The sequence below is a fragment of the Emydura macquarii genome, unplaced genomic scaffold (assembly GCF_026122565.2).
Source record: "Emydura macquarii macquarii isolate MOO-44397 ecotype Brisbane River unplaced genomic scaffold, CSIRO-AGI_Emac_v2 contig_2184, whole genome shotgun sequence".
NCBI classification, from domain to species: domain Eukaryota; kingdom Metazoa; phylum Chordata; order Testudines; family Chelidae; genus Emydura; species Emydura macquarii.
In genome coordinates this window covers 2,721,201-2,746,293 of record NW_027132321.1, presented here as the reverse complement: position 1 = coordinate 2,746,293, position 25,093 = coordinate 2,721,201, and the positions used below count along the sequence as shown (strand labels likewise).

Genomic DNA, 25,093 nt, shown 5'->3' with positions numbered 1-25,093 from the left:
GCCCTCTACCTGCTCAGGTGTTTACCCTTAAAGCAGCAGACAAGGTAGCTCTGCAGACCAACACCTGTTTTAGCTTCAGCTGGGTGGCAACAGACTGGAAATATGTCTTGCTAAAGGAAATATTAGAGACCTGAGCAGAGCAGAGCACAGCAGGGGATTTGAGCAAAAATGAAGAAGAATCACTCGGTGCAGGGGACGTTTAGCAAACTTTTTGGGAAGAAACATGCGAACAATACCAACACCCCTTCCCTCTATGCTGCAAATCCACCATGGATCTTCAAGCAAGAGGTCACCTCTGAGGGCAAAGGTGGTCCTGGTTAGTATCTCTCTTTATTTGGGCTTTCCGGGGAAAGGGATTGAACAGTACAGAAGTCTAATCACCCTTCCAAGGTGCTGCCTGGCCTGATTAATCTCTTGCTTTCAGGATATTGAATCCAAGCAGTGACTGGCTATTTTAGGAGTGGGGAGAGAGCAGCAATAGCGGGTTGTGGAGCTCTGGTTTGGACCATATGGATCCTGCGAGAGCCCCATTAATCATTCATGCGGTTGGGGAAACTGTGGGAGGCATTTGTTAGGGCTGAGCAGATTAGAAGGAAACATGTTTGAACCTGTGATCTTCTGAACTAGCAGCAAGTGATAAACTCTGTAAAGTCAAGGAAAATGAAAGACTTCTGAACAAGTTTAATAGCTCATAAAAACTAGGAAATTCTTCCCAACAGGCATGAAGAATCTAGCCTAAAATGTGTGTTGATAAGAGATTCTCAGATCTCTGAAAAATCTGGTCTATAACTTGCTTTGTTCTCGTCTTTGCTAACACATTTGATCTGCTCTTCTTTTCTGGATTTCAAAGGAGCTTTTAGATGTGTACTTTGTAGGCGATCTGTTTTTGAGAAACTGTGGGGTGTCACGTTTGTTTATTCTTTGGATTTCATTTGTATTTCATTGTAGATTTAACAGTTGTGCAGCACCCTAGAGGCTTAGGTGGGATAGTGCCAGATAAATATTATTAGAGCTGAACTGAATTATAGATAACAGAATGTGGATTGGATTTGGTGACTCTTAGATTCCAATAAGCACTTGTACATTCGGGGGTGGAAGTATTGTTTCTTTAGCTCAGTAACTTTTGTTAGTGTGTCCGCTAAAGATAGGCAGAGGGATTATATCCAGACCTCGGGCTAGTGAAATTCAGATGAGGCCAACAGGTACGATTAAAAGTGTCATGAGGCTTCATTCAAAAATTGCTCACTTCTCATTATTACCATAAATCCAAAGAGGGACTCAAGTATTTTCCAGTGAGGGGTTTTTGTTTCAAGTGGCAGTGCCTTTGGGGAATTACAGAAATCAGGCCTCAGCCCTGTGACTCCATCCTTCGAAGTCTGCGGCACTCCTTAGGAGGCGTGAGGGACACTGGCTGAGAAGCTAAGAGCCACGAGTTCTTGAAGCCTACTCAAACAAGTAAGGGGTGCAGGATCAGGCCTCCAGTAGCCCTTAGCTTTTAATATTTGATTGTTTAGGGTGTTTTTGGTACTAAACAGAGTTTTTCAAGCCAGCATGTTACGATTTATCTGTGCCTTTATCCCAGGTCTGCTGTTGCTTCACTGCTGAGCAGTGCTGAATTTTGGCTTCTGACAGTGCTATGTTCTGCCCCATCAAAGCCCTGCCCTGTCTCTTGCCCCTTTCTTTGAACACTTACTGCACAGTTTCATCTGCTAAAAGGTGCTCCGCTGCTTATACTAATCCCCACCCTAGCTTTGCATCAGATATATTGCAAAGTAAATACAGGTTAAGCAACAAGAAAAGGGAGTAGGTTTTGCATGTGGCTGACTCAGAGATTCCTGAGTTTAGTCCTTAATGCCACCCCCTCCTGAGCGAGGGCTACACTAGTTTTAAAGTTACAGCTACCATCCACAATGCAACCCCTGCAATTACAGTGTTACATGGTATGAAGTGAGAAGAGCTGCTCTCAAGTCCCATAACTGAATCTGGTGCTGTACAGTCTTTCTGGGAGGGCATTAGTTCAAATATAAGTACCCTTAAAACAAGGAAGCATCACATCTGCAAACGTCTTCAGAACAAACTATATATCCGATGGTGCCCAAAATACAACCCAAGGGTCAACTGTTTCTTAGGGAGTTTTAAAATATAGCTTGTGCATTTACTTGGAGAGGACGGTCAGCAGAGAACGCTGAACAACTTTTAGTGCTGGTGATCTCTTAACAGGCAAATCCTATTTATCTGGCAAGGAAAAGAGAAATACAAGCATTTCTCTTCCCCCTCCCCCCCATTTTTGCCCTCTTCATTAAAAGCATTTCAGCTGCTTTCCTAGAGATGCTTCAAAGCCTGCAAATTCCTAACAATATTAGGGCAAAGTTGTGTGGTCTGTAATTCAGCCTCTTATTGACTTCAGTGGATATCTTCTCAATTTAAAGATCACATGATTTTGGAGCCCCTTGACTATTCAGTCTCTCTACTAAATTAATTGAGCAGTTTGTATCAAAAGCTCTGTGAAGTTGAATTAGATTTGTGTGGGCTTTTAACCATGGAGAGAGTCACAATTTGAATAAAACTCAGTAAAAGGATCCAGTGTCATGCTCTCGGGTCCAGACACTGGAGTTCTGCTCTGTAAGGACCTCAAATGGGTGTATGTTCCCTCCAGTGGTCCTTGTTGCAGCTGGGAATAACACCTCCAGTGGAAAGCCATTTAGCACAGTTCACTCTAGTCTATCTACGGTCAGTGCATGGCACGTGCATGATGTGGTGGGTGGGGACACCACCACTCTTGAAGGCTTTTTCTCTGGCAACAACTTTTCCCTCAACCCAGGAAGGCTGCGTCCTACTCTGATCATCAGCCTGAAGACGGCATGCCTTTGCAGTGCGTTGGGCTGCTCTCAAGCCATCCCAGCTAACCTGGTGCCTGCAATGGACGCAGTTAGGGAAATGCAACCGGCCAAGCTGACTGAGTGTTTTGTTGATCGGGATGGCGTTTGTGGCTGACTCACTCGTGGCGCTCAGGCTCGCCTGTGTAGGTGTTGAAATGAGGGATGATTTGGTGTTCCTGCTAGTGCTCCATGGAGGTCTCCAACCAGCTGTTCAGTCTCCTTTTCGTCCATGGCCACCTCGTAGGCATGAGCCGTTTGCAGAGAGAGGGGAGAAGTGTCTGTGTGGGACCCAAAACCCAAGCTCAGGAGAGGTGCATTATCAACAGGGTTGATTAGGAAATGGTTCTTTTCCCCCTATTTACCCCAAAAAAAGACCAATGTTATACTCTACATTTTTTATGAAAATTAATGCTTTTTCATGGCAGTTTCTGGTTTGTTAACCTAGAACTCATAGATAGGGTCTTGCAAAACTTTGTTCCTCGCTAAAGATAAATACATTCTGCTTTCTCCCTCCTACTTCTGAGGATGTCACAATTGCATGCAAATCACACTTCATGACAGAGACCTGAGAACACAATCTGTTTTGCTGGATCACATTTCCTCCAGCTAACCATCTGGGGCATGTCTCAGACTGTTAGCGTCGTGGACCTTTCAGCGTGAGATCATCTGTTGTCTTCCTAGCCTGGTTTTGCTCCTGAATAACTCAATCCATCTCTATGAAACATGACAGAGATGCAAAGAAGAAAGTTTGGGTGTCATTCCCACCTTTTGGCAGGGCTACAGTGGCAACCAGGTATCCAAACAATCTCAGACACAAGCTGGTTGGCAAGGCAAAAAATAAATAGGTGTCTCCTTTTTACAAGGTGGTTTTCATTCAAGCAAGAATCCCCATGAGGTTTTTAGGCAAAATATTCAACCCATCCCTTTCACTTGTTTGCATGGATTACCCAATCCTAGTTTTCTACCATGTAATCCACAGAAATTAAAGGTGACCAGCAGCTGCTCCTCCCATGCCTCAGATTGAACCTTGGATTCCTTTGCACTGAGGTGTGAACATCATGCTCCCAAACTAAAAAAGCTATTTTCATATTACTTCAATGACACAATCCTTTTTCCTCTCCCATGGAAATCAATAGCAAAATCCCTTTGATTTCAGTGGGTGTAGGCTCTTTCATATGGGAATTGATTTGGTTTTATCTCTGAGTGTACCTATTTTACATGCCTTTTCCTCCTTTTTTTTTTTTTTTTTTTTTTTTGTAACCCTCCTGCTTTGCTTTAATGTTAACTTTCTTGGTAACAAGTTATTCTGTAGCTACCCTTCCAGCAAAGGTGGGGTTTACTCTTTGGTGCCTCTGTTAATTCATGCTATTAATCAGCCACAGAGAACATCATTAAAGTAAATTATGGGCTCTATTTACTGTCAGAAAGAACAACTGGAAGAGAGGTGTGGTCTAATGGTCTGCGCACAGGACGGGGGCTTGGAATTCACCAGTTCTATTCCCAGCTCTGCCACCAACACCCTCAGAGGTCATGGCCAAGTCACGTCAACTATTTGCCACACACATCTGTAAAATTGGGATAATATTTAACTCAGAGGGTGTCTTTCAGTTTTGTTGTTTGTAAGGCACTTTGAAGACTCGAAGTGTCTTTTGTTGGTGCTATTTATCCCTCATTGTGTCGCTATAATATGTACTGGAAGGAAGCATTGGAATATCGGAGTTCTGATTTGAAGACACGAGGAACAAGGATTTTGCGGGGACTAAAGAAGCATTGATGTCTGGGTCTGTGTTCTATTTATGTTTTCACTATTTGACTAAGCCCCCTACCATAAACAACCAAAATACAACTCAGGCACGTTCCCACTTTATCCAGACCAGTTCAGCTACCCCTAGAGCAAGGTGATTAAGTTAGAAGCAGAGAGAGGCATGGAGGTGGATTCATAGTTTGACTGCTCAGTACTGCATTGCTACAACCATAAATCCACTGGAGACAGTCCTGGTGTAAATTTGGAGTAAGTGGGAGCAGAATTTGGCTCTGCGTCTCCGTGTGCCCAATGAGATTCAATCCAGGGCTGCCTGCGTTGACTAGATACTTTGGGCAGAGGTTTAACACCACTCCTAACCCTACCTAATCAATCGAGTTTGTGTCTGTGTAACACACTGCTGAAGCATGTCTTAGGTACGTCTACACTTAACACAACCAACATCTGCAGCAGCCAGTCTCAGAATCCGGCTCAGCTGCCTCAGGCTCACGAGGTTCCTGCTACGGCACTAAAAACTTCAGTGTAGACGTTCCCGCTCCAGTTGTGAAGCCTGGCGAGGGAGGAATGGGTCTCAGAGCCCGACCTCCAGCCCGAGCGTGAACAGCGACATGGCTATTTTTAACGCTGTTGTGGGAGCCCTGTGAGTCCTAGTCTGCAGGCACAGGCTCTGAGGCTTGCTGCCCTGGGTTTGTTGGTGGGGGCGGAGTGTGTGTTCTGCAGTGTAGACGTACCTGTAGTCACCCTTTTGTGGCTGGGCCATGCAAAGAGTTTGTCAGCTGCTACTGCCACCAACCTTATGGCTCAGCCAGCAAAGGCTGATGCTTTCAGATCTAGAAGCTCAGTCTCCACTGTTGACCCAACCAAGGGCATGTGTATCTCTGACCATTTCCAAAGCCCCCTCGCTGCTGCCGTAGAGAACTGCCGGGGGAGCAATGGAAAGCGCAGGAAGGAAAGCTTTGTGGCTGCCTGCAAAGCCTCTGCTTGTCCCCGTTCTCCTGCAGGCTCCGCTACCGAAGCTCAGTGGGAGTGAGACGCTGCACGTGGCTTGTCCTTTGTTCAGTGTTGACTATAAGCTGTCAGAAGAGTCGCCGCCGGTGCAGACGGCCACGCCCGGGGAGCTGGGATAACAATGCTAAGGGCTCATTGTCCCTCTCTGCTTCACGGTTAAATGACAGGGAGCTGTTGCAGAGACACAGCAGCCTAAAATACCAGCAGCAAGGCCCACACACTGGAGGCCACCTCCCTACCCATAGGGCTATGCAGCTGTCAGGATGGGGACATGAGCCAAGGGCAGGAGCTCAGGATTCAGCAGGGATTCTGTGGCAGGATTAGAGAGAGAGGCCATCAGCCAATCTCGGTCACCCTGAAATTCATCTGTTAAAGGCTAGGTGCTGACTACCAGCCAAGCCCCACAGTCCATGTGCTACTGCCAGCCACTGATCCAGCTGTGGAACCAGCCAAGTGGCTTTACGTAAGGAGGGGGCAGGAGAGACTGTCAGAGAAAGTCTCACCGCACCATCAAAAGTTCATCTGTTTTCTTCCAGTTGCTTCTGAATCTTCCTCCTCCCTCACAAAGGAGGAATCAGATGCCAGCTTTATAAGTTCGGTCTGCCTGAGACAAACCTTTATTAATACCGAATAGCAATAAAAATAACTCACTAAAACAGACCTAACATGCTCTAATCAATCTGTGTTCTTTAGGCTTGGATGCTCTCTTCCAACCTGTTTTTACTAAGACTTCTTTTACTTCCTACAAGAAGAGCTCATTTAATTTGCAGATATAACACCCTGTGACATAGAGCACGGAGCACATACTGGACACCAGATATGGCGTATTGCTGCTGAACGCATGGAAAGCCCCACTGAGTTCAATAGGCCTATTCCATACAAACAACAACTTGTGTGTAATGGTTTGCAGGATTGGGGCCTTGATCATTGCAGCTGGAGCTGGTTAGAAAAGTGTAAACGAAGTCTTGCAAACAGTTTAATTCTGGCTCTTCCTCCACATTTCATTTGTTGAAATTTTCCATTTAGCTCTAATTATGGTGCTTCTTTACGCACCTTTCCCCATGGTACCAGAAAGCTGATCCATTAAGGAAAAGTTAGACAGAAGCTGACTTGCACCATGCACTAATGTGCCTGTACATATGTTCTGATGGACCAGAGTGAGTAAGAATCAGAACCAAGGACCCTCCTTCTCTTGAAGATCCCCTAAACACCTGAAATCATACATAAACCTGTTCTCGTGACATCTTTAGCCCAATTTTACTGGCCCAAGAGATCTGGCTAAGCACCAGACTTTGGGTTTCATACCCAAACGGATAGAGTTCTGCCCACTGCAGGGAGGAGATGACTCCGGATTCACCACACTTCTTAGATGATGGTGTTGGTTTTAACAGCAATTAGTTTTATTACTATCTCACAGGTTTTCTTCTCCTTATTTTTAGGCGATGTTGTTGAACTGTATCATGGGGATAATCGCTTTACTACAGTCACTGATTCTGGAACAGCAACACTTAAGCCTCGGCCAAGAGTCCGACCATTACTGACCTTCACACCCCTTGTGAGTATTTTCCACTCCCTGAGTACGTTCCTGAATGCGGAGGTCAAACTGCACAGGTGGTTCCAGGTCAAAGAGGCTTGCTCTGCAGCTCTAGCAAATGGTGTTTAGAACCAGGTAGATCGGTATGGTGCCCGGTATATCTCTCGTCATCTATATGCAGAAAGAAAATCAGATAGGAAGCAAAACCACTCTTTATAATGGTGGATACAGGCAGGGACTGAAATCCAATCTGAGCCCATAGTTTATGGTGGACATAGGGAAAATAGCCAGGCAGGAAGCTTGTAGGTGAGGTGAGGTAAGTTACATTGGTCATGAACTTGGTAAACTGCATTAGCATTTCTGATGCAAATACAAGGCTGAGAGTGTTGGTAGCAAAACTGGATCAGAGTGTGGATACACTATTCTGATGTGTCTGTTACTGGTAATGCCCTCTCATTGACTCAGTTATGAAATGCTCATTAGCAAAGTGAAGTCACGAAGCAATAGTGGGGAAAAGGAAATTGGCAAAGCTCTAATCAGGGATGCTATTAGTGAGCAAAAACCCCTTGAGCGGACAGGAACAATGGAGAAGTCAGGGACATAATGCTTGTGTTGCAGTGATGATGTAATACAGCAGGTCTTTGCACCAAATGGTATTTATGGGTAAGTGTGTGGATATTAGTCTCCCAGCTCCAAACACAAATTCTCCTCCCAGTGCGTGATGGGAGAACCCTATCTAATGAATAGGGATTAAATGAGTTGAGTTTGATAGAAATTACTTTAAAAACCTAGAGAATCAGACCCTTTCTGTAAGTTATTTTGAACCATCTTCTAGGCTGCTCTAACAGGGACGTAACCCTTGAATAAAGAATGATCACTTTCTATGCTATATAGGTTTTAATCTGTGTGTCTTCCCGTAGTGCATCGAGCACCATGACTACCCACCTGTCACGTATTGTTGTTTCTCTCATCCTTTCTCCAGGAAGAGCAGTGTGTGTTGTGTTTTGATAGATGTGTGGTGAAGTGTGTTTGTTGTTAAATAAATATACCAGTTGTTATGTGTTTTGTGTTGGAGAAGGCAATTCAGATACATACATATGGCACCTGGAGCCGAAGGAGAGTTCATTCCAGAACCTCAGACCACCCCAGGATTCCTCTCTCGTGAACGGGATGCACACACAACGCCCCATCAAATGAAAAGCTTGAGTCATGCATTTAAGTCCACTCAAGTTCAGCAAAATGCCGCTTGGGGTTCTGCATCGTCTCCTTCCCTCCTCCCCTGTGTAGCTCGGCTTGCGTTGAGATGGCGGTCGTGCTTTTGGCCATCCTTGCTCTTAAGGTGAGCATGTAACTAAGTGAGCTGAGAGGGAAGAAAGACTGGTATGTCCATGTCAGGTTGAATTAACACTGTAGGAATAGCTTCTTTCTTTCTCTGTTTCATTCCCAGTGTACCACGCCACATACCTGCTCAGCTCTGCCACAGCTGCTTAACATCAAAGTCAGGGAGTGCACCAAAAACAAAGGGTGGCTGCAGCTGGTATGCCTGTGAGTTGGAGCTCTTCCACGATGGGTGAGGCTGAGAGCTTTTCCCTGGGATCTCTTTGGTTTTTGCTCTCAGTGCATCAGGGCAGTCCCGGGCAGTTTCGGTTGTTTGCACTGTCAGACAGTTCTGACGTACCTTTACGCAATCTCTGGAGACGGGTCCATCTATGTAAGCTCCTTGTGACAGGGCTGGTCTCAGACAGGGCTGTCAGCACTTAAATAGCAACTGCATGCTAGCATTGAAATGAGGAGGTACGAATAGCAGGGCTAGAGATGGGGATGCCCAAAGAAGCTATAGAAGAGTCTCTCTACCTCCGGAAGCAGAAGGAGAGAGCACTCATTGCTAATTCAGCAAAATCTCTCCATTCGTGATGAGTATTGAACATATTTTTCCCTGCATGCTGAGTCTTTCCAAGGGCCCAATCCCAAAAGGAGTGTGGAATAGGGCACAACTGCCCAGGTATATTTTGGAGACCAGCGGTAGCTGAACTGCATGTAATGTACCAGACATGGGTCACTGCTAGCGGTGGAATACTGTCTTAATCAGATTGTTGGTCTGGTCCGGTCTGGTCATGCAAATCCTGTATTCTTAGCCCGAAAAGCTGACAGGGAAGACAGAACGAGCCAGATTCTGTTGCTTCTTGTGCATCATCAGCATAGCTGTTTACTGCATTTCAGTCTGTTCTTACTCTTGTGCAAACTCACTGGCAGGGACGTGGCCGCGCCAATGTTAAAGGGCGTGTACAGCTGCCATTACGGGTGTTAGGAGACCGTGGGGTTGCAGCGGTGTCCTTCAAGGAACAGTTAGGAGGCTGGGGTGACACAGGTATTGTTGAAGGAATAATTAGGAAGCAGTGGAGTTGCACAGTGTCACCGAGGGCGTGACATATCTGGAGAACCTTTCTGAAAGCTGATAACACCAGAGAGAGAGAGACTAGCTAGACAGTCCGAGCTCAGCCAGAGTTTGCAGGGCTGGCTCTTAGCTGAAAAACTCTTTTCTTTTTTTTTCTCTTTAATTGAATCTGCCATGGAATCAAAGAGAGGGAACAAGCATGGGAATCCCATGAAGCCAGTTGCACAGAGTAGATCCGTGCTTGTGGTACAGCTGGCCTTCTGCCTCAGCTTGGAAAGGTCCACGAAGGGAAGAGAAGCAGTGCAGGGGGGACAAATAGGTGTCTGCAGCACAAACGTCCTCTGGAATAAATATGCAGAGCCATTCTCCTCCTCGACCCCAGCAATGCTACTTCCTCCCCTGCTCCTGTGCTGATCTTTCTGGTGTGCTCTTTGGCTACCGGGTGGGAGCCCTCGGGCTCCCAGCTCACATAGTCCCTCATCCTCGAATAAGTGGTGTTGCTGCCCTGTCTCCCCTGCTGATGCCTCCTGGCATCTCTGCGGACTCTTAAATTCCCTTTTTAAAAATGAAAAGGGCTGCCTGCCTATCTGTGCCGAAACCAAGGGAACGAGTCACTGAGCAGGCTAGAAAGAAGTGCAGCCCAGCTGTGCCTTTGCAGGCAGTGAGAACCTGCCCTGTAAGTCCTTCCAGTAGTGTCCTTCCCTCCCTGCTTCTGCGCCTTGCCACTAGGTCAGGCCAGCGTAAGAGAAACGAGAGCTTGCCTGCCTGCTGGGTGTCGGCTGCACTTTCCGACGTGCCCCCGCCTCACACGCATCCGCACAGGGCAGTGGTACTCCTGGCCCATGTGTTTCTGCAGCAGTGGTGCCTGCTGGGACATGCGGTTGCACTGTCTCGCTGAGCGAGGGGATGGAGATTCTTAGCACAGGCAAATGGGGTTGGGATTGGAGCTGGCTGAAGTTTATCCTCCAAAAACTGAGGTTTTAGTGACTGACATTTTTGCAGAAAGACTTCATTTTCCCTTCATTTTTTTGTTGTTGTTGTTTTGTTTTGAAATTGCAGGGAACAAAGTGTCACACTCGTCAAATTTTTTTCCAATTGGGGTGCCCGGGAGAATTAAAATAGAGAATAGGGTGTTTTCCCACTAACATAGGAAAAATTGGTTTTGAAATTTTTAATTGAAAAAATTTGAATTAAATGAAAAATTTAATTTAAACTTTTATTATGCAAAAAAAAAAAAAAAAAAAAAAAAACGTGCCCCCCCCCCCCCCCCCCCCCCCCCCCCCCGCCCCCCCAGCTCTAGCTGTGATGTTAAGTGAACGGAGCTGGGACCCACTCTCTGCCCCTGGTGCCTTGCTGGAACACACATCACATAAGCAATTTCCTAATCTAAAGCCCCTTCTTTTCTTTTCACACAGCAACCCTTCTGACACGCTGCATTGCCAGGGCTTTGATAATCTGGCATACGTGCAATCATGAGTCAATATTGAAAGTGGCTTAGGTTTGTGTACACCTGCCCTGGAATCTCTTCAACATTCCTTTCTGTTTGAAATTTTTCCCTTGCAAGACTAATTTCCATACCACAGAAACCCTTGTAGCATTTAGCAGCTGCCTTGCTACCATGTGTGATGTTTTCCAGTCGGCACTTTAATGAGCAGATACTTGCGACTGATGTACTCTTGGGAGCAGTGTCTCTCCCTTCGGTGATCAGCAGCCTGCACCTCCCACGACGTTCTCCATTCCCATTGCCAGTGAACAGTGCTGCCTTGACAACCCTGGAGACCAAAGCTTCCTGGTCAAGCCTGAGCCCCGACTTGGAGGAGTCCCCACTAGGGATTTGGAGGCCGCTCATTTTCCTTGGCCCAGTCAGCCCTCAACCTCTCTGAGATTGCCACAAACAGCAGCTAGTTGTTGGGTCGTCTTTTGCTACAGACACATGCCTCTGGGAACCAAAATGAGACCTGCCAAGCTCATTCCAAATGAAGGAAGTGTCAGTGTTTGTGATAGGAGACTGGGGAGCTGGGCTACTCAGCATTTGGAGGGAGATGGAAACTTCCTTGGAGAGGGATGGCCTAATTCTGTCCCACCGTCATGGAGGGGCACTTCCACATTACAGTGAACGCTCATCCCAAGCAGGATACTCAGCGCATGGAAAACCTCCCTGTGCAAGTTCCAGAAACCTGAAATGCTGGTTCTAAGTGAGCCACCCAAGAGAGTGGAAACGCCTCACCGTGAGTCAGATGGAGGCTGAGTAAAGCTAGTCACGTGCCTAGCAAACACACACAGTTGCTATGGCATTGTCAACAGAGGCCCCTGACTTGGGCTGGCTACTGACTTGGGCTTCCTCCATGTTTGGAAGCCAAGCTTGTGACCTTGTGCGGGCTAATTCTGAGAGGCGTGGCATGCCCACAACTTCCCAAGCATTTCTTGGGAGCGGCAGGTGCTCAGCCAGGAACCATCTCGATTTGGCATCTTAAAAAAAAAAAAAAACTGGACACCAACAATTATTGGACACTTCAAAATATGTCTTCCTCTTGTTCATTTCCGTAGGGGTGTGTCCCTGTAATCTACTGTGTGACACATGCACATCTCAGAATGCAGGGGCAGATGAAGGGTTACAGATCACTCTGTCTCCTTGTTAACAAGCTGCTATTTGCACTGTGCTCCTGAGATTCAAGCAATGTGTAATAGCTAAGAATAGCTGGTTTTCTGTTCTGTGGCTTCCCTTATGCTTTCATGACTGTACCAGAGAAGGCCCTGCTTGCTTGTATGAAAAGCCTTTAGATGCCTCTTTGTTTGGCTTTTTCTGGTAAAGCTGCAGACCTCAAGGAAATCCTATTGAAGTCATGGCCTGACATGCTCAGCTGGAGAGGTGCACTTGATGCCGCTGGGCCAGGGCAAAGAGGGAGAAATCCTGAAATGCTTCCCTATCCCCTCTGGTCTCCTTATCCCTTGCCCAGAAAGTTCCCTCGTGTTCTCTTGTATATCTCCAGGAACCACAGGACGTCCTGCATGGGACAAGCCAGCAGTCTTTCTAGCCTGGCATTCTACCTCTGACAGAGGTCAATATCTGATGCCTTAGAAGCAGCCAACCTGTTCACCACCGTTAATGTACCTGGTCAAGTGCACAATGACCTCAATTTTGGGGCTGAGGAGGATGGTCTCCTGGCCCTGTCGTGATCCGTTTAGGCACTGAAAGCCATAGCGGGGACGCAGTGAGGGAGCATCTGCATTTTCTGTTTTGTCAAGAATCAGAAGGAAACTCTGGGTTGAGAGTGGGGGTGGGGAAGTTGCTGTTTGCCACATTCGTGTATATTCTCTTCTCTCTGGGAGGCCCTCTGGGGTTTCTCTGCCACTTCTAATCTCTGCTTCTTCTGGAGCCCAGCCATGCTGCTCCAAACACAGACTAAAGGGAGTGTTTTGACAGCATTAGCCACTCCTCCCCCATCCGACCTGCTGCTGAGTGTGTGCTCTCGGGGACCTACACTTTGACCCCTGAGTGAGTTATCTAGGGCGGCTTAATAGCACTTCAGTGAGTTGGGAAATATTCTAGTCCTCAATGGACTGCCTCTCCTGGCATTATTAATGTACACAGGAGTCAACTGGCATTTATCAATCCAGGCCAAGGCCGCTTTTGCGAAAAGCCCATCCTTGATAAACGTTAGCAACAATCAAAGTGGGTGAGGTTGCGAATCCTAAGCATTCAGGTATCTGAAGGTGTGTGTGAAACTGGAGGATCAATGGTTGCGTTTCCACTGACAGCCAGCAATGTTCTGGATCTGCATACAACCCAGGAAGGAGGATATTTTTAGTAACACGTAGTCATTGTATAATGATCAAGCGGTGCAGGAAACATAACCCAAACAATTGCCATGTTTCTTTTGGCTGTAATAAGGTATGTTAAACCTTCACGCTGCAGGACACAAGCCAACCCTCTAACTATTGGGGGTCAGGAGGAAGCTTTCCCTATGAGCAGGTTATTCTGGTTCTTGCCCCTTCCTCTGAAGCAGCTGGTGCTGGCCACTGTCAGAGAAAAGAGACTGGACTATATGGGCCACTGCTCTGGAAGGTCCTATGTTCCTAAATTATCCCACATTGGTTTCTTTTTACACCCAGCGCCTTTACTGCCAGTTAATCTAGAATCTCAATGTGTTTATGATGGACTAGATGATGTGTTTTATGAGTTAAGATGGAACTTTGGCCAGTGGGACTTTGGAATCCTACTGCAATCTCTTGTGAAAGTAACAACACTGCCAAACGAAAGACAAAGGACGCTGGCTACGGCCAGGGTTTGTATGAAAAATGCAACCACACTTTGCAATGGTGGAAACTGCTCATAGGGCAACTTTCTCCTTGCACAAATCACTGTTAAGAGCTGATGTCAAGAACAGCCCAGAAAAAGCCATTTGCAGCGCACACCACCACATTTTCTGGGTCTTGCAGAACCCAGGAATTGTGCTATATATTCCTGAGCTCTAGCTGCTGGCTCCTTCTGTATTAACAATGTATGTTTCTACAGACAGAGAGCACGCCTTTAACTAGGACCATCTGACTGGTACAAACTTCTCCCTACCGTGGAACAGAAGGGCCCCAATTCAGTCTTGCCCAGCACCTTGTGCGGTCACAGCTGTGCAAAGTTTGATTTGGTAGCACTTTGTACAAGGTGTGGAAGATTGGGCACGGCGCATGGCGAAGAAGAACTGAGCCTGAACTGTCTATAAGAAGTCTCGAGAGGGTAGAGTCCAGTCTCAGAACTGCTGAATAAAGCGTTGGTCCAGGAATTACAGAGTTCCCGTCCGGGCAGGGCTATGTCTGTAATTTTGATGTGTGAGTGTATGTTTAGCAAGCAGCAGAAACTTGAAATGCTTTTGCAGAATGATCGTCACCGTGACTCACCGGTCGGGCGGGTTGGGCCGTTTGTGTTTGGGAGGTAGATGAGGCCCTTCTTCAGCATTTCAGCCTAGTAGAAAGTGTCGTGAATGAGGCTACTTCTCAGAAGAACAGCATTAAGTGGAGCTGAACAAAATTTTTTGCACTCAAAATGACCAGAAATGGCCCTAGTTTCAGGTAGCGTCGCAAGCATGGATCTCAGCAGGGTCACCAACACTCAGGCACCTGTTTTACTTTTGTACCAGAATGCTTCCAAACTTGCCCTGTGGATGCAAAAAGAGTTGAAACTCCGCAATGTCAGCTGGGTTTCACTTTGAGCCCTCAGTGCTAGCTAGGAAGAGGAATGCAAACGCAGGAGGGTTGGAAGTGTCAGTGGCACTTCACTCGTTAGGCTGTGCTAAATACCACAACCCCGCAATAGAGGGTGGAAATCGTGCCATTTCTCCAGGACTTAGTGTGCTCCGGGCGTGAAATTTGGTGAGCGACGGCCAGCGCTTGGTGGAGACTGAAGTCCTCCTATCCACAGAATCTTCACTCCTGCCCTGTCCATGAATAAGGCAACCTGGAGTGCTAGTTACACTCACCACATGAGTGCTTCTCAAGGCCACCATGCTAGTGGAGGATGCACCAGCGGTGGTGACTCTCTGGCAATCGCTGATGTTCCTGCCCCTGTGGGAGTCTGTCTGCACACTCAGGCAGACATCACTGCATTGGTTGCAGTCAAGTCATGTTTTCAAGCTTTTCTTCACAGCCAGGAGGGCTAGGGACATATATAAATGAAAGCTGAGATTCGGATGATATAACATTAGTAAAACACATGCCCAGCTCTTTATTCCTGTGCTATTTGAAGTGGTGTTATTAACTGTTGTTATTTATTTGTATTGTAGTAGCACCCTGGAGCCCCGTTCATAGACCAGCCCCCCACTGTACTAGGTGTTTTCTAAACAGTTCTGAGTTTTCTTACCATCCACTTACCAAACCATTTCAGAACGCCCAGGAGACGCATGGAGTGGCTGTGCCTACCCCATCTGTGCCAGAAGGCTTTGAAGGAAAAACAGCTCTAGGTAAGGTGTCCTCTCTGCGCAGGTATTTGAAGACCGTAACATGATTGTAATGCACAGATCTGCTTATGTTGCCATCACCTTTCCTTAATCTTGCAACTAGTTTGGCTGAAGACAATACACTGAGGCGTCAGGATTTGGCCTCCTGTGTTTCCACTCAAACTGAGCTAGCTTTCGGGCTGGCTGACTTAAGGAGGGTGCCAAGTGTGCTTGGGAAAGGATTGAAACGCAGTCGGGAAGCTCTCATCAGATGAAACCAATACCTGCAAAGCATGTCGGGTTAGTTTCTTCTGTGATGCAACCATGGCAACGATCAAGATTTTTTTTAAAAATATATAAAGTTGTTTCCATTGTTGACATGGAAATTTGGTTGCTTAATTTGTTCCCTTATACAATGGGAAGCATAGGAGGTAACTGGATTTTGTCTTGACTGTAGATAGTGACTGAGATAATAGGAAGCCAGGAGACTGAATTTACTTTTCTGCCAAGTATTGCATAAAGTCTGGCGAGTCCTCGAAGAGTCTAAATCTAGCTGTTTCCTTTGTGGAGCCCGTTTATCTAGTGTGATAAATGTGTATAAAAATCAGTGCCTCAGAAAAGACAAAGAGATGCACCAAGGCAGAGTAAAATACGAAATACGTCCGTAGCAATTGCTAACCTAAATCTCATGAACCCAAGAATTACGGAAACGTCTGATACAAGTCTACAATATCTTGTTTTGTTTGGTTTTTGTTTTGCTTAATTCCTCCCTAATTTTCATAACCAGATGAGCACAAAATACTCTGCAGGGTCTCCCAGTGCAGAAAGAAGCCTTCTCCTGTCCATTAACCTCAGCTTTTTTTTTTTTTAAAAAGAAAAGGCTCCATCCATTTTTTTTCTTAGTGGTGAGATGCAACTCTTATGTCAGCTTAATTATGAACTAGGCCCTTCAGATGACTCATCCCACCTGTGCCGACAGATTTACACGTTTTATCCCGGCCTCCTAAGGAGCCAACCTTGGAAGTTATTAGGTGCCTTCAACTCCCAGGGAAATCAACCGGAGTTGAGGGTGCTGAGCGCCCTACAGATGAGTATATTTCATCTTCTCCATAGAAAGCCTGGTACAAGCCATGCCTGCTTCATTCGGGTCTGCCCCTGAGATTTTAGTTGCAAAATCAGGTCATTATTCTGGGCACCTGCTAAAGATGTATTGAAAGAGAGTGCGCTATTAAGGAGTGAAATGCAATGGCTGTGTTGCTGCTAACATGATTTCCAGTCAGGTCGTTTTAAATAAAATGTTTCCGGCTGGGTGTGTGACGCTCGGCTCTTCTTAGAAGGGTGATTTTGCTGGAGATGTTCTCTGCCTGGACCATGCCAATCTAATACCAATGTTCTTTCCCATAGGCCTTGGGCCCCAGATCAATGGGAACCACAGAATGTTCTGTTCAGTTGGAGACCTGCGGTCAAAGGCTTTTGAGAGAGACTTTCTGGACAATGATATTCCTCCACCGCCTTCAATGGCTCCACCCCCGCCTCCACCCTCCATGGCACCCCCACCCCCACCCCTGGAAATACCACTGCCTCCACAGTGCGTGGCGCCACCGCCACCGCCGCTGCTGCCGCCACCGCCACCACCACTTCCCGGGGCAGCATCTCTGCCATCCATGGCTCCACCTCCGCCTTCCGCTTCCACCTTCTCCTCTCCCAACCCACTGTCCCCTCCGGATTTCATTCCTCCGGCACCTCCACTCACACTGCTCGTTCCCCCGGCGCCTCCTCTGCCACCTCCAGCACCTCCCATGCTTCCTACTCCCTCAGCAGCTCTGTCCATCTCGAACGGCGTCTCCAAATGGAAATCAGAAACCGTTCTGAACGTGAGGCAGACAGATGCCAGGGGAAATGCCAGCACCACCTCTCTCTGTGTCACCACTCCACCAGCCTCTAACCAGGAAGAAGAGACGCTCACCAAGTCCACTCCAGAACCTCACCTAACTTTCCCCAGATCATTTAAAGTACCTCCTGCTACTCCGGTGAGAAGTTCGTCCATTCCCGTGGAAGAGAGAGATTCCTGCGAGGAAGATGGGCCTATTTCCAGACAGCCTCACACCCGCCCTCCCCTTCCGCCTAGCTTTACCGTAAGACCGGCAGCGAAAGTGCACTCAGCTGGAGAAGCTGAGCAGAAATCTACATTGGACAGGCAGATAGTAACAAAGCCCATCAGGCAAATCACAGAACCCGCGAGCCCAAGATCAGGATCAGACTCTGGCAAAGGGACTAATTCTAATAGCTATCTGTCTTCCTTATCACAGGCAACAAAGGTCCCGCTGTCGCAGGTGCAGGAGAAAGCTGGGAAGGACTTAGGTCCAAAATTTGAGCATCCTGCTTCAGACGAGGAACTGGATGTGCCCTCCCCAGACTACACATCATCTGACGATGACTGGAAGGAGCCCAGCAATCTAAACAAACTGAAGCAAGAACTCTCAGCCCTGCTGTCCTTTTCTTCGAAAAGGGAAGAGAGGCAGCTGGATAAGCCCATAACTCCCAGGCCTACAAACAGTATTACTGACCATGCTAGCAACGATGGGTTTAGCTCTGGTGGGTCAAAACAGGCTAAACCGGCGTGGAAGGATCCACAGTTACCAGCAGGGGGGAAAAGTGAGAGGAAAGAGAAGACGCCTACTAATGCACTCACCGCAAAAGAGAACTCCTCTGATGCGGTTCTCACTGCTGCAGGCGATAAATCCACCAGCACGCAAGCAAACAGTGTTATGAAATTCAGGAGCGAGCTGGAAGCACTACTCTCCCCAACAAAGGAAGGTAAACCACCCATACGACCCACGAATCACAGACACGGTCCAGGCACAAACACAGTTACTCCTCTGCATTCTGGTGGCAGCCAGACAAATTTTGGTGACTCCAGGCTGCTGAAACCAGTAGCCAATCAGCTCCCACCCACAGCTGCTTCAGTGGAAGTTGAGAAGACGCAGGAGGAGTGTAAGACTCCTAACGCCCTCACCGGTAATAAGACTTTGGAGAACTTAAACCCTGTTCCCGAATACCTGCTGTCTGACGATGCTGGCAAGTCTCCAAGCCTTCCTCAGAAACCAAAGGACCAATTCTTTGTTCCAGCCGCCCCTTCACCCTCCTCGCTAGAGGCCGCCTCTCCCGTACAAACCTCTGGGCCACATACAGACCTTTCTCTAGTCCAATACAAGACCCATCGGGCCAAGACCAGCTCCACAGACAGTCTGTCCTCTCTGACCCCCTCCCGAACTGTAGAGGAGGGGCCAGTCAGTGCCAACAACCATGATGTAAAAAGAGGTGCGCTCCTGTACTCTGCAGAGAACCCACGTGTGTCTTCAGAACCGTCCTCCTCCTCCAAGAATGCAGGCCAGGAGGAGGAGGATGCCCTGATCCACCCTGTCACAGGAGAAAAGGTGGAGAAAGGCTCTCCAATGGCTCTCCTCCTGGCCGCAAAACAGCGGGCCCAAAAAGGCAGGCTCTCTGCATCCCGCCAGAATAGTTATGTGTCCAAGAAGCCCCACGTGAAGCTATCAGAGAAACCCAGCAGCAGCAGCCAGTCTGAAACTGGCTCAACCAACTTCTATTACAATGAGTCCAAGCCCTACTCCTTCGTTGTGGTACCAAAGTCCCTGCAGAAGGAGTCCCCTGCCCTATTGGAGGGAAGGCAGAATGACAGGATGGACAAACCTGAAGGCAAAGCACTGGGCTTCTTGGAACCAGGGCAGAGAGACTACAAACCCCTGTCGTTCTCCAGCACTTCTGAGCAATGCCGGAGCACGCAGAAACTTAGCGCCGGGGAGTCCCAGTGCCTTCCAAAGCCGGAGAGGTTTGGTGCCTCCAGTTTAATTCAAGGCCTCCTGGAGTCCAGCCACTTGAGACCACAAGACCCGCGCCCCAAACCCGACCTTTCCCTGTACGCGCGCCCTCCACCTCCTAGCTCCTTGCCCAAGGCGGAGGAAGAGAATGGAGAGAGATTTGACTATGAGATCATCCCACCGCCACCAGAGTTCAGCAACGATGCCAGCAGGGTGGATAACGCTTCTTCAAACAGGGCAGAGAGCCACAGAGACCCCAGCGTCCCAGCTTACAGCCAACGCTGGGAAAGGCAGCAGGACATCCGGCGCCCAAGTTACAGCTATGGCAACAGCTATGCCCTGCCCCCGAAAATGGCCCCAGACAGCAGCACGAGGAATACTGCCATTAGTCATCATTACCCAGGCAGCAATTACTCCACTGGCCTTCCTGTCAGTGGCCCAAACAGCCGCCCGCTGATCAAGAAGCGCCTCTACGTGTCTGAGCCCGATAGCTCCTACACAAAGACATCCACATCCTCCAGGACTGTAAGCACACCAGGGACCTACGGCCACGGCGTGGTGGGGTATGGCTCCCAGGCAGCGGAGGGGATGCGCCGGGTCAGTTCCACCCACAGGAATGCCCCCAGCAGCATGCAGGGCAGGCGGATGTCACTGGAACCCCCTGGGAAAACTATGCCGTATAGCAACCCCACCACCAACGCCGTATACAAAGGGCAGAGTGGGGACTGCCCTGTCCCCAATGCAGCAGCCACTGGCAGGTACGTTCCACTTACTGTGAGGACAGGTGGGCTGACACTGGAACCTCTGATCAGAATCCCTTTGAATGTGGGGCTGGGAGGGGTGTCCGATTTGAATCCCCAGGTCTGAACCCACGCCTGTGGGTCTCCTTTTGGGTCATATCCAAGAGAGAGAGAGGCTTATCTCCCCAGTACTGGCTGAGATGCAGCTGACGTCTTTTGAGACCGTCTTTGGCGCTCCCTAATCCAAACCCACGACCTGATTCTTCCTTCCATCTCAGTCCTAGGCCTGACTTTCATTTGGTTTTCCCCTCCGACCCAAGCCCTGTCTGGCTCCAAACACAGCCCGTCTCTAATTATGACTTGTTCTGAGGAAGAGGGGCGGGTTTGCCGGAGGGAGAATATCCCCAAACTGAAGCAGTCGATTTAAAGAGCAGGACAGGCAGGGAAAGGAACAGGACCGTGTCTCGCTCCACATTTGCACCACGTCTCAATCCTGATTGGGGCTTCTGGGTGGTACCGCAATACAGATACAAGCCAGAAAGAGCACTATGGAAAAGCCTGATCCCAGCTTCTTCCCAGAATCCTGAGGCCCTTCAGCTGGCAAAGCAAGGAGAGGTGTCCTCTCCGTGGGAAGTCCTCTCTTCCCAAGGAGCATGCTTCTGAATTGACTTTAATCAGAGCATGTTTTGAAGCAGATGTAAAAGGCGAGCGGAGGGATTCCTTTGCTTGGCGCGCTGTGGGTATGTCTTGTCACACCTGGCCCAGATAAAGGAATGGTGCACATTTAAAGGTAGTGTGCCCACTGGGAGGGGCAGCGTGGATGCAGGGGTGGTTATGGTTGGAACAGCATCTAGCCAATCTGTCTCTGCGAGCGTGTCTTCAGAGTCGGGCTGCCAGAGAGAACTACCGCTGGCCGTCGTCCCTGGATGCGGAATGAAATCATACAGGAACACAGTTACACTTGCCCCCACCCCTCTCTGATGCCTTGCTGCTTTGTTTTATAAATGGTTTCCAGGGCTTCTGATGACTTCCTCTTTGTTTCCTCCCTCAGGCCTGCCCAGGGCAGCACACAGAAAAGTGCTTCTGTGAACACCTTCACTGTCAGGCCTGGGACGCGGCAGCCCATTTCCTACGTGTACCAAGGTGGTAGCTATCTATAAGCTGGTTCAGCAGACTGTTTTTCTGCCTTCCGTTACATAAACCCCACAAGCCTGTTCCAACCTGATGTGACGCAAGATGGACCCTGAGGCATTGTTAACGACGAGGCCCATCCAGGAGCGGTTCTGTAGGGGCACAAGGGTCTGCCATGGCTCCCAGTAAGTACACGGCTGGTAAACTGTTGGGGGTGAGGGCGAAACTAAAACCCTTCTCAAAGACTGATATGGAGAGTAGTTACTGGGGAGGACCAGTTGCTGCACTGTTATAGTAGGCGAAGGCTTTATTTCCTCCACAGGAACATTAGGTGAACGCTGTAGCCTATTAGGTCTCTTAAATTTTAAAAGAAAGAAAAACGTGCCCTAAGTGCTGTTTAAAAGCATGTGATACAAAACTACTCATTAGTGATTTTCTTTTGTTAAATTCAGTTTTAAAACTATTTTAAATGCAATTTATTTGGGAAGGGGAAACACCCCACTGGGAACCTGCATGAGAAGGGGAAGGTGATTGAATCCAAACATGCAAAAACAGGATGTAGAAACAGAGTTTTAACAGGACCGTGAAGGACGTGATCTGAGCAGAGGACTGAGGGTCCAGAGCTCCTGGAGTTGGAAATCTAATCCCAGCTCTGCCATGGACTCCCTCACTAGCCTACAGCAAGTCAATTAGCTGCACGTTTTCAAAAGTGGCTTTTGATTTTTGAGGGCCCCTCTGGACACCCAAGGTCCATGAGAGCTGCTGGTGCTTCAGCAACTCTGCAAAAAATCGTCTTAGCTCTCTCTCCTCAAGCAGCCAAAAATGGAGGTGTGGGTGTGCAAGTTTAGAAGCCGCTTCTGAAAATCTGGGCCTTTCACTTCTTGTCTTCATTTTGCCCATTTGTAAATGGTGCTAATGCTAATTACCAACTGCCTCAGAGGAGTTAAGAGAGGATTAATTGGTTAAGGTTTGTAAAGTGCTTTGGAGATGGAAGACATTCCATAAGTGATAATTATCCTTAAATTCTGTCCCTACTAATGGACTTCACTGTGACTTATGAACAAACTGTGTAGTTTTACACTTCTCTTGCCCTTCAGAAGAATGCCCATTTAAACCCTATTCCAAACAGTTACGCTACTTGATTCCTCTAAATTGATGTCTCATAAAGGATGTGGTTTTAGTTTGTCTGCTTCCGGGTCAGCTATTTTTAATGTAGTCCTTAAGTAGCTGACACACTGTCTTTGTAGTGTAACAATAGTAAAATATTAGTGGTTTTAGCATCATCTGTTTTTAGCTATCTCTATAAATGTATTATGGATGCACTCTTGCACTCATCAGGCAAGCATGCTGTACTGTGTCTGCTTTCTTTTAGTTCAGATATCTGTCTGAATTACAGCCAAACAATGGTTATCCAAATAAGATGGGAGCCATGAAAGTAACTTTAGGTAAACAGGGGGCTTCAGTCTCTCTCTCTCTCTCTGTATATCTCTATATCTCTCTATATAGGGGGATATACTCTCATTTTAGATAACCAAAGTTTGGTAGCTAACTTAGTTGATAAAAGATACATAAATGAAACACAAATTTAGTATGCATCAAAATAAACTCAATGAAAATGACTGTAAAATAAATGTAAAAACATGTAGAGACTATTTTCCAGTTGTGGACATCAAACAAAAAGCACTTTGAGACACTAGTCTATTTTTTATTGAAAGCACTTTTTATTTTCACTAATATGCAATATCTGCTCAGTTCACTTAAGCTTTCCCATATAGTATGTGTATATGTAAAACGTTCTTATTTTTGCTAATGGACTCTCAACATTATGTGAAAAGCTTTAGCTTACACTATGCAATTTTTTAAAAAAAATTTGGTATGGACATCCTGTTGTAAATTTATAGTAAGTGTATCATTACTTGTAGTATTACACTAATAATCTCACTTCTGCCCCTTATTCCACAGTTAGATATACATTTAAGTATTCTGGACTCCTACTTTATTATGAATACAATTAGCTTGCAAATGTGATAACAGTGCAATAGCTCAAATTAAATTACCCTAATGCACATATGACATATCATTCCAAATAAACTTACTCCAGGTTGTATGGTAAAACTAACTCACAAAATGCCTCTGTGTTGTACAAAAAATAAAATGCATGGATGCTGAAAGAAGCAATTTGCTATATCTTGTAAGTTGTTGCCAAATGTACTAACACCCCAATCCTGCAAATACTTAAGAACATGTGCAACTTTTATATCATACCTAGTTCTTGTTGAAGTTTATGGGATTATATGTGAGAGTAAATCAATGCACTTTTTTCACTGATTGCAGGATCGGGTCCTGAATATGGACTATTAAAAATATATTTTCCTTGTAAACATTCAGGTGAATTTCTAGTGCCTTGGATTCTTTTATTTTTATTTAAAACAAAACCACTTTTCACCCACCTTTTCAGTTTCACACAGGCATGATTTTGCTTTTTAATGTAACTTTTTGCAAATTAAGATTTTGGCATTGACACCTGACAACTTGAAACGGTGAATGCCTACTTTCCTGTCAAAACTGATCAAAAACAAGTCTGGGAAATTGAGGCTTTGCTCATAAATGATCCATTTTCACTAAAGAATGGCCTAGTTGGGGAGAAGGGTTTTTTTGAACAAAGCCTTATACAATTAATCTGCTTTTATGAAAACACAAAATCTGAAACTTTGTTTTTTGATACATTTGAATTTTGTTGCTTGTGTTTCACGCAGCCCCACTACATACACCGTTTTGTATCACTATTTTATATAATCTGGGACCTTTTTTCCTCCCGCCAGAAATTGGTTATATGATACACAAGTGGTTCCATTGCCCATATTGCTAAAACAGATTAGCTTATTTTACGGACTAGAAAAACAACTTCCATTTTCATTTAATATGGACACCCACCCTTATAAGTCGATGAAACAGTTACATGGAGAACAATGAGGTGGTGTCTGTGGTGGTCAATTCAAGTAGGACTTTGTGTTCGCAGTTATAAATGTGGATAGGGTGAATTCCAGCGAAAGTATATTCTACTTCCTGCATGCCTGCTTTTGGCCATACCTGCTCCCATTGAATTCAATGGTTAAACTGTAATGGACTTCCAGCGGCGCTGGAGTTCGGTGCTCTAATTGGTTCCCAGGGAAAAGCTGTCCACATTGCAAAAAATCACCCCCACAGATATTGGCAGAATAAGCAGAGTGGCAAAAACCAAATGGGCAATGGAGAGTGAGACTTTTACAGAAGGGCTCTGCTGCCTCCAGGCGAGGGTGGAAGCATTGTAACAGGACAGCCTGTGCTGCAGATAAACACAGGACTTTGTTTTCCAGGGCTCTGAATCTGACAATTTGCACCAGCTCTAAATTCAACATGGCATTTGGTTTTTGTTTGCTTTTTGTAATATAAAATCACCCTGATGAATTAGTGGTTGTATATTTTGACTTGGCCACCCTATATAGGTAATTGTTGCTTTATCACTGCATATAGGTTGCTTCCAAAACGAATAAGTGGACTGTAGTTCATATTATCCTGAAGTTTAAAACCTACTAGCATTTTTAAACTATTTGCTTTAACTTTAATGAAAACTTGGTCACTCATCATCATTCACCACAACTGCAGTTATTCCCAGCAACTGAACTACACTGGGGGTAGTATAAATGAGATTTTTACTTGTGAAATGTGTAACAAACTTTTATTTATGCACTGTATAAAAACGTCACCCGCACTATGCAATCTTTCTCTCATTAAATGTGTTTTATTTGTTTTTGCTTGGAAGGTTTGGGTTATGTTTGGTTGTCTAATTAAATAAAACCTTGTTTTGACTTACTCAGTTATCCAAATGTTGTTTTAAA

The 25,093-nt window shown here is 46.6% G+C and overlaps 1 protein-coding gene across 2 annotated transcripts; it reads left to right on the top strand.

Annotated features, from left to right (window-relative positions):
• Positions 1-67: 67 nt before the first annotated feature.
• On the top strand, positions 68-25,067 carry CUNH6orf132 (chromosome unknown C6orf132 homolog). 2 transcript variants are annotated; one of them, XM_067558819.1, is made up of 5 exons: positions 68-316; positions 7,089-7,204; positions 15,454-15,529; positions 16,910-20,102; positions 21,136-25,067. In XM_067558819.1, the coding sequence occupies exons 1-5, from the start codon at positions 169-171 to the stop codon at positions 21,242-21,244; spliced, it is 3,642 nt and encodes a 1,213-aa protein (XP_067414920.1). In that variant the 5' UTR covers positions 68-168; the 3' UTR covers positions 21,245-25,067. The 2 variants fall into 2 exon arrangements, with proteins under 2 accessions (XP_067414920.1, XP_067414921.1); XM_067558820.1 differs by lacking the exons at positions 68-316; positions 15,454-15,529 and having other exon boundaries at positions 7,097-7,204.
• The last annotated feature ends 26 nt before the right edge of the window (positions 25,068-25,093 follow it).